This window comes from Miscanthus floridulus, chromosome 18, assembly GCF_019320115.1.
Source record: "Miscanthus floridulus cultivar M001 chromosome 18, ASM1932011v1, whole genome shotgun sequence".
NCBI lineage: Eukaryota > Viridiplantae > Streptophyta > Magnoliopsida > Poales > Poaceae > Miscanthus > Miscanthus floridulus.
This window is the reverse complement of record NC_089597.1, coordinates 86,409,621-86,419,053: the sequence shown is the minus strand read 5'-3', so window position 1 is coordinate 86,419,053 and position 9,433 is coordinate 86,409,621. Positions and strand designations below refer to the sequence as shown.

Genomic DNA, 9,433 nt, shown 5'->3' with positions numbered 1-9,433 from the left:
GGCGCCTACTGACGTGCAGTGCGAGTGATAGCAGGCATATGTACTGACGATATGCTTGTTGCAACCGCGATCCATGATAAGGTGCTGGATACTCAGTAATTAACGGTGATTGCTACCTCTATGGTCTAGTTTGTTTGGAGCCTGTCTAGTAGTATTATAGAGTGGTGCCTATAATTTGACTCTTTGTTAATGCTCCATCAGACAAGTAATAAAATCATGGATTCTTTTGGTTGTATACACAGCCTATAAGCTTGAGAAATTAATATAAACTTTATTCTCCTAAATGACGGAGTAGAATAATCCAACGTCGACGCCGATGGGTTCCAGATCGCTAAAAGCCATCGTCGCCCGCGCTGCCTTGGGAGAACAGCCCCCAAACGCCACCGCCCCGTCCCGCCGACGCTCGTGGGTCTCTGCTTCAACTGCCTCACGGCACGACCACATCGCCGCTCAGTGTCGCTCCCCGTCCCGCTGCTTCTGCTGCCGGGAGTACTGGCCATCGGGCCAGGGCGTGCAAGCGTGGTCAGTTCGCCGGCGTGCAAGCGAGGCCCTTCGCCGGCGTGCAAGCCTTCATCCTCCCAGGCGCATCGCCCCGGCGGGGGTGCCAAGGCACGTCACCCCGCTGGTCCAAGGCGACCCAGCTTGTCACTGGGAGGTTGCGACGCACCAGGCCAGGCGTCGACACCATCGTCGCCTCATCGTGTGCAGCAGCCGACCACGCCGTCATCGTCGCCGTAGCAGCAACCTGCCGCTATCACCACCTTTGGGTGACGCTGATAGCCGTCCCAAGATCGAGGTCATCGTTGTCCCGAAGAACACGGAGCTTGCCGCGTTTGGAACGGACTTTTCCCTTGTTCTTGTCGTGCTCGTTGGTGGGAATCGGCCTGCTGTCTCGCCAGCAGAGTTTCGGGCGCACCTTGCCTTGACGTACGAGGTGTCGGAGGGTGCAGCCAGTGTATGTGCCTGGCTCGGGGGCAACTTTGCACGCAAGCGTCAGCCGGATGGTCGCCCTAGCTTGGCGTGCGAGGTAGTTGGTCATGAGGCTGAGGAGGACCTGGTGCTGTGGAGCCGGCGGAGGCAAGTGCCACCCGCAGTCGACTCAACGCTGGACCCAATGTTGGTTGAAGTGGCAATCCAAGCTCCGCCCCCAAACCAGTCGCTCCGCTTCAGAACCAGGACATGGGGACATGGCCACCTTCGTGGTCGACGATCCTAGCGATGTCCAGCCTGGTCTTGACTTCGTCCAGGGAAATGGAGATGCTGGGCGCACCGAGGGACTCATCGAGCGATGACTGATGCGGGTCGGCCAGCGTCGTCGCCCGCGTCGTCGGGGCCTGTACCACCTACGCTTCAGGAAACTGCTGGAGGCGTGGCTTTGCCTTCCGTTGCAGACGCCCCTCATCCACTGGGCCGCCTAAGGCTGCATAGGCCCAAGACGCCGGTCTCCGTTCTGTCGCTGCGACGCAGTGACCACCTTGCTGCGAAGCCACGCGAGGCGGACTCCACCAAGCAGGCTCGGTGCGTGCCCATAGCAGAAGCTGGGAGTCGTAGCAAGCTCTCCCAACTGTTGACTCTGAGACTGATGCGCAAGTATAAATCAACCTTCCAGGCGCTGTTATTGGCGTCCAAGCAGGAGGCGCTGCAGCTTGTTTTCGGTGGGGAATTTGACCCGCTGGCCATGAACTTGAATATGGTCGGGATGGACTAGGTTTAAGGTGTATTCTTGTTTTAGTCGTAAAGTAGTATCTTGTGTAATCACAACCTCATGTGAGAAGTGTGAGAGGTGTGGGCTGTGGGTTTCGGTAATCTTTGGATTACTGTAACTCGACAGTTTTATAACAAAACTTTCTACTCCTATTTAATGAAAAACGTGTCAAGATACGATCTCGAAAAAAAAGACGGAGTAGAATAATTTGTACCTTCGAATTAAATCTTTTTTTCCCTGAATTACATAGGTACAGACACTCACAACACGCGCACACACTCACCCCTATGAACACACACGCAAACTTTATCCTTACGAGCACCTCCGAAAGACCGGTGTGCTGGCACATCTCGAGATTAACGAAGTCACCATAGGCGCCTCGCTGCTGACGGGAACGTCGCCTACCACTGAAAGCACAACACACAGTCACCCCTATGAACACACGCACGCAAACCCTACCCCTATGAGCACCTCCAAAAGACTGTCGGCATATCTCGAGATTGACGAAGTCACCACAAGCGCCTCGCTGTCGACGGAAACATCGCCTACCACTAAAAATACAACGCCGTTAAATCAATGCGAGCACCTGTGCCAAGTCGATGACTTAAACCCGGATAAGTAGGTTCTACCACAAGGAACCTAACCGACTGAGTCAGGCACGTGAGGGCTTATTTACATTGATTCAATATGATCACAAGCAGGAGCTAAAGCCGCTGGCACACAGGTCAAAATGACATAAACAACAAAAACATTAGAAAGCTCTCTCCTACCAAATTGACACTTGCACTCCGGTGTAATTTGGAGACTCCGAATTCCTAAAAACGCACACGAACATGCTTAGGCTGCAGCTAGGCAGGAGGAGAGGGATGTGGGTGGCAGCACGAGGAGTTTGGGCTCCACCCGAGTCGCCAATGTGTATGTATTCAAAGGCCCAACACAGAGTCTTGAATCATTCTTGATTTTATGAAGCCTACTGGTTTCTGTGAACTAGCTTTGTGATAATGGATTACAGCCTACTAGCAAGCAATTTTGTGATAAATTTAATTGAGGAATTGAGGAGGGAAATTGGTCTAAAGTCAGATACCCTACAAGCTCCATCCTTCTTTGGGATCAGTAGTGTTACGTAGGAAGAGTTTATGTTTTGTAGACAAATCGTGCCTTAATGGAAATTTGTACAAAGCTCATAAAAATCTTTATTGGTAATTGGCCACATTTTTAAGGAATTCATTGCTGATTCCATATGGTCCAATGGATTTACCATTGGAGAGGCATTTGACCACACTATATATTTCCTCCTCTGAGAAAGGGATCAGTCAGAAAACTTATGTCTAGAGAATTTTGTAGGAGTGAATCCAAATCAAAGGGCATTCCGAACCTTTCTCTAAAGGAGCTCCAATGGATGTTGCTCTTCATATTATGATCTGCTATAAAAGTCCCATATGAGGTTTCAAGGTGAGAAATCAAATTCTTTCTATGCCTAACTGGGGCATTAACATGAAAGAAATTCGGGCCTACATCTCCCAGTTTTGTTGCCAATCTTTCAAAGCCTTTCTCAAATTTTAAAATTGGCTCTTGGTGATTTGGCTTTGTAATCCTAGGTAGATTAGATCGACCAGCTTTGCTGTACAGCTTGAAGAAAGTCAGGGTGTCCGTGTCCCTTCCAGTAGTTTTGAAACCTAACATTTTTTCCCCTTTTGGAAGGAAATTTGATATGTGAACTAGGCAAGGACAGTGATCTGACTGGAACCTAGAGCCTTGACTAATTTTATCATTAAGCTTGATAAATATGTGACAAATTTCTAGCAAAACGTAGATTTCAGGAGGATGGCAGCTTAAATTTTGTTTCATTTTGTCACCCAACTATAGACTGTAGACTCACTGAGACACTGAGTCATGATATGGCAAAAATTTCCTAATTCGTAGCAATTTTTTTTTTTTTGTAAATTTTACAAGTTTTTTTTTTTTTGTAGTGGCAATAAAAAGAAAATCTCACTAGATCTAACTAATAGAAGCAAAATGTTCGAGATTCTTCAAATAGTACATCACAGGGGAGTTTGGTTTTAGGAATAGAATAGTCTATCATTTTCTGAATCCTTAAGTTTTTGTTTGAATTGTGGAATGGAGGTGAGGTGATCTATCAACATCACATTGTTATAAACATGAGAAAAAGAGTCATTCCATTAATTTAAGGAATTGGCTTACGATGTAACATCTATCTAAGATGCGGTGGTTACTCAAGCACAAACACTCTATGTTCACGTCTCAATAAACTAAAAAAATATATATTTGATAGAAGAAATATTAATAAATAACACTAATTAACGACCAGAGATCGTACAACAAACGGACATTCATGCGCGCGAGGCAGGAACTCCAGGAAGCTTCCCTAGCCTGGCCTCCAATATTTGATGGCAATCACAGGTGGCCGCCGGCCATGAGCGCGGTGGCCGTGGCGCCGCAGGACACGGCCTCGTTGGGCACCTTGCCGACGAGGTCCACAGCCTCGGCGAAGATGACGCCCATGCCCATGTGGAGGTGCGGCTCGATATGGCAGTGGAACGCCCACACGCCCGGGTTGTCCGCCACGAACCGGAGCAGCGTCCACCCGTACGGAAAGATCACCACCGTGTTCCGCAGCGGCGGGTCCCGGAGGTTGAGCCGCGCTTCGTCGGCGGCGTCACCGCGGTAGGCACCGTCGCCATAGCCCAACACCCAGAAGTCGTGCCCGTGGAGGTGCCACGGGTGCACCTCGCTCACGTTGCGCGACAGCGCGTTGGCGTTCTGGAGCACCACGTCCACGGTGGTGTTGTGCGCCAGCACGTACACGTTGTCCCCGACCGTCGTGTTCGGGTTCGGCGGCGGCAGCGTGACGTCGTAGCCCCGGCTGAACGTCTCCGCCGGGCGCGTCGCCGCCAGCGTGGACTTGAGCCCCATCTTGAGGGAGCCCAGGTACGGCGTGGCGGGCAGCACCATGGACGCGTTGTTGATGGACCACTTGATGTGCCCGTCCATCCGGTTCTGCGTGTTGAGCAGCTCGATGCGGCGGTCCGCCGTCGGCGGCGGCGGGGCCGTCCCGGCGCGCGCGCGGATCCTGTACGTGAACGCCTTGCTGTGGTCGTAGTCGTCCCACGCCGGGGTGACCGGTGGCGCGACGGCTGGCAGCTTGGACGCGCGGTTGGGGCGGTAGTTGAGCACCGCCAGCGCCGGCGCCGTCTTGGGCTGCCGGCCGCGCACGCCGACGCTGACCCAGTAGTTGGAGGACGTGTCCTGGTCCGTCGTCAAGAGGACGGAGTAGCTGTCGCCGGAGTAGAGGTCGATGTCGTCGACGACGAATGGATCCACGTAGTTGCCGTCGGCCTCCACCACCGTCAGTTTGTGATTCTGCAAAGATGCAACCAAACACAAATCATCGACAACGTTGGCCAATGCAATGCATTATTGAGGGATTAACATGCTCTGGTTTCCTCGGCTGTTGGCTGGTGGCTTACCCCGATGGCGAGGTTGAGAGACGCGAGCGAGGTGGTGCTGGCCACCCTGAGCCTGTAGGTCTTGTTCGGCTGCACGGGGAATACCACCAGCGCGCACTGCCTGTTGACGGCGGCGGCGCACTGATTGACCCCCGGCGTGTGCGCTGCGGCCAGCGAGCAGTTGAGCTGGCCTCTCCCGTTGATCAGCAGCGACTGCAGCGTAGTAGTTTAAAAAAATTGTCATCATTAAACGGTTCAGCACCAAAATTCAGACAAGGACAAATTGAATTCAGCCAAATTCAGTGTCTGCCAAATGTAGAGTGTGAATCCGCACTGAAACATCATAGTTTCAGGACTCGCGAAGCTCCAAACACATGCACAGCATCGGAGCACAATACATGATGTGCACAGGACAACACAAGAAAGAGGGGCAGGACCATGCTGCCAATGTGATGCACTCATGCCGGTTTGACCTTTTTCTCTGTGCTTCCGTGGAGGAAATGGGCAATGGCCAAACCTCCCCTATGCTCTCTAGAGCAAGAAGACTGCATCATGCCTCTGCCCAGACATGTTCCCAAGATGCAGAGAGAAAGTCGCCTGCATGGACGCTCTCTAGTCTCTGGTTCTCTGCACCACCACGACGTGACAGCGTGTGTCCTCTCTCAAGATCATGTGGCCCTGCCATTGGCGTGTACTCTAGCATTGTAGGCATGGTGATGGCGCCCTGCCAGATTCTACGATACCCAACTTTTCTTCAGAAAAATTGCGTCTGTGTGCGCATTGCAAACTAGTCACACAGGGCTGTGCTGGAACATGATCTACTCTGCCATTTTTTGTACACACATGCTGCTGGCATTGTGTCCAAAGTGCCCTACACTTGATGTGCTTTCTCAAGTGGGGTAACTTCTTTCCATGAAGCCAGGACTGTTTGGGTTTCCATCTTTTGCCTTTCTGAGCGGTGGGACCATCCAGCCTGCATGATCAGCTTTTTGGTATTGTTGGGAAAGCTAGATGTGTGCACTGCCGTGCATTGCCTTGCCAGTTTATCACTATCAGCATTCTGCATTCAGCAGAGATTTTTGAACCTTTTCAGCAAATGGCCAGCCAAGGGAATGGCCCGGCATTTGTCTTGTACTATACTGACCAAGTATCCAGACAGGAGGATGGATAAAATTTCAGAGCAAGCAAATTCAGCCATGCCCTGTGTTTACATACGGTTCTAATTTCTAAATATCCTTATGCATGCCGGCCCAATAATTGAGGTCCAATGTTGTGCATTATCGCATAACGACCTACGATTTCTAATAGGGACGCGGCTCTTTCTGTGCTGATCAAACAGGAAACTGAGTTAAGGATGAAAACGGTCGAACTCGGTCGAAAAACTCCTCAACCGTTTTCTACTTTTACATTTGAAATACGAAAGCGAAAGCGAAAGCGGACAAGCCGGACACGAAAACGAACATGAACTTACGAAATATCTAGAATTTCGAAAACGAACCAATTCGAGCGGAATTATGTCGAACACGGTCGGTATGCGAAAATTCAATACGAAATACCAACCCACAGTGCATAGCATTAAACAAGTGCACGACCAAATACATAACAAGTTCACAACTAACAAGTGCATGATCTAGTTCAAGTGCATATCATTAAACAAGTGCACGACCAAATACATAATAAGAGAGATGAGGCTGGGTGCCGTCTATAAGAGAGGGCAGCTAACCACCGGTAGAAAGAACACAGTTGCATGGTGAGCAGCCTGTAATTGGGCTGTATGACCTGTGCAGTTGGCCAAATTCGGTTTAAACCGAATTTTGAATTCGGAATATTTTAAATTAAAAGTAGAAAAGTAGAAAACGGTCGAAAAATGTGTAAACCGTTTTCTACTTTTACATTTGAAATACGAAACATCTCAAATGCGAAAGCGAAAACGGTAAAGTCGGACAAGAAAATACGGATTCGATCGGATTAAATATAAAAAACGATGCGGTTCGGTTCGGGATATTTCCGTTCCGTTTTCATCCTTAAACTGAGTGAGTGTACAAGCAAGTGACAGCTTGATTTAGACCACCATGCATCTACGAGTACTTGTTTCCTCGACTTGCCATGATTTAGTGTATATATATGAACGCGCTTGGTACGGTTTAGCTTTGGTAACTGGCCCAGAAAGCCCGGCAATATGGTCCTAAACTACAGGCCAAGCAACCAACCAACAAGAAAAAGAAATCTTCAGAGCAAACAAATTCAGGCCATGCCTTGTACTGTTCTGAACATATTAGTATGTCAAGATAATAATTGAGGGCCAATGGTAAGCCTCATTGCAAATTAGTATCATGTGACATGTTATATTTCCTGAAATGAATTTATCTCCTCCTGTATTGTTTCTAACAGGAAAATTCGGCTAGTGAAAAAGCACTGCAGAACCTGATTTAATCTGGTAAGTTGGTATAACTGAATTGCATTTGGTTTGCCTAGAGTCTATATACAAGCACTGTCATTTCACAAACCTACTTGATGTAATGCTTCAGAAGTTGCATTAGTATAGCTGCACTGCATGTGTATTTTCTCAAAGAGTCTAAAAACATTGTTCTTTCATAAATCTACTTGATATAACGTTTCACAAATTGCAGTTGAAATCACCGTGTTTAGACCAGCAGTAAATTTAACAGTCATCCTGATCCGGGGAAATATACTGTGTAGTTAAAGATGTATGTATGACAAAGTGGTGAAGTTAACCACTGCAGGCCTCTGAAATTACCATGGCAACAAGAACAGAAATGCAGCTCACAATAATAAGGCAACCATAGAGATCATTCATGGAGTGCGTCGTACCTGTGGCTCGCCGATCCACCTGAAGGGCTTGGACGAGAGGGCGACCATCTGGGTGTGGATGCTCTCGTGGTACCAGTCGCTGAGCAGCAGGTTGAGCTCGCCGTCGTACTTGAACGGCTCCTCCTCCCCTTCAGCCACGTCCACGATCAGCGACCCGTACAGCCCTGCCGCCCTCTGCATCCCGTAGTGCCCGTGGTAGAAGTACGTCCCCGGCTGCGGCCATGAAAGAAAATTTTCAGTTTCAGTTGATCTCTTGGCATGAACAAGGGTGAAGGTGAGTGGCGCTCAGCACCTTGTCGACGACGAAGCGGTAGGTGAAGGTTTCTTCAGGGTTGATGGCGCACTGGGAGATCGCTGCCGTGCCGTCCGCCCATGGCGTCCCGATCTGCCACGACATGACCCAGGGTTCAAATATTAGCAAAGTGAAATAGCACAGAAGACAGAGCTTGTCTGAAGATGCAGTGCACTGGTGCTGGCGTGATGGTTACCTGTCTGATGCCGTGCCAGTGGATGACGACGCCCTCGGTGTGGAGCGCGTTCTTGAGCTGGACATGGATGGTGTCGCCGGCTCTGGCGCGGATCGTTGGGCCCGGGAACTGCCCGTTGATGCCGATCACCACCTTCTCCTCGCAGTCGGGAGACCAGAACATGTTACTGATCTCCCACTTGAAGTGCCGGGCCTTGGCCGCCTCCGCCGCGCAATGCTGCCACGCCATCACGGCGCAGCACACCAGGGCCAGCAGAGGAAGCCTCATGCCTCTGCCTTCCTTGCTCTGCAGTAGTGTCTGTCTGCAGGCAGTCTACGCTACCCCAACAAAATGCACTGGGGGAGGAGAGCTTTTCAGAAGCAATGGAGGATGCAGATTAGTGGGATGGAAAGATAGGCTGGGAGGGAGATGACCGGAGCAGCGCTTGGAGTCTGTGAAGAAAGTCGTGGCAACTGGCAAGGATGTGCGTGTCTGTGCTAGTCAATTTATGCAGGCCAAAAATGCTTATCTCATCAGCTCAGTTACTGTTCCATTTTCTTTATTTCAGTTAGTTACAACCCTTTGTTAGTACGTTGATATTTTTTTCATGAGAAAAATGGTGACCAGCTTTTGAAATATAAAATACTATACTCTGTAGTAGTTACTAGTTAGTGGAGTTAGGTTGCAGGCAGAGTAGGCTGTTTCTGTGATGAACAACGCCTGCGTTAATAGGCAGTTTCCTGGCTGCTCGCAAAAGTTCTGCAGAAAGAAATAGCCTCAGCTCTGCATAGTTCTTGTTGCATCTTTCTGGTCGAGGAATAAAGAGTTGATATCGTCTTGTTGCTTTGGGCGGATCATAAGGTCTCTGCTGCATGTGACGAGGATGGCTACTTCTGTGCTTCTGATAGATCCCACATGCCCCATGCATTTGTTTGGAATAAACTGCTTTGCATTTGGTAAAA

The 9,433-nt window shown here is 49.6% G+C and overlaps 1 protein-coding gene across 1 annotated transcript; it reads right to left on the bottom strand.

Moving 5' to 3' along the window:
• Nucleotides 1-3,935: 3,935 nt before the first annotated feature.
• LOC136521368 (L-ascorbate oxidase-like) lies at nt 3,936-8,932 on the bottom strand. Its single transcript, XM_066515103.1, has 5 exons — nt 8,493-8,932; nt 8,297-8,389; nt 8,005-8,217; nt 5,194-5,385; nt 3,936-5,086 (listed from the first exon to the last, which is right to left on the bottom strand). The coding sequence occupies exons 1-5, from the start codon at nt 8,757-8,759 to the stop codon at nt 4,121-4,123; spliced, it is 1,731 nt and encodes a 576-aa protein (XP_066371200.1). The 5' UTR covers nt 8,760-8,932; the 3' UTR covers nt 3,936-4,120.
• Between the last annotated feature and the right edge of the window lie 501 nt (nt 8,933-9,433).

Excerpts from the sequence above, each read along its gene's own strand:
- LOC136521368 (XM_066515103.1), bottom strand. The coding sequence starts at position 8,759 with ATGAGGCTTCCTCTGCTGGCCCTGGTGTGCTGCGCCGTGATGGCGTGG. Across the intron at positions 5,386-8,004 it reads GGTGGATCGGCGAGCCACAG|TCGCTGCTGATCAACGGGAG; the intron begins GTACGACGCACT and ends ACTACGCTGCAG. Across the intron at positions 5,087-5,193 it reads CTCTCAACCTCGCCATCGGG|AATCACAAACTGACGGTGGT; the intron begins GTAAGCCACCAG and ends GCATCTTTGCAG.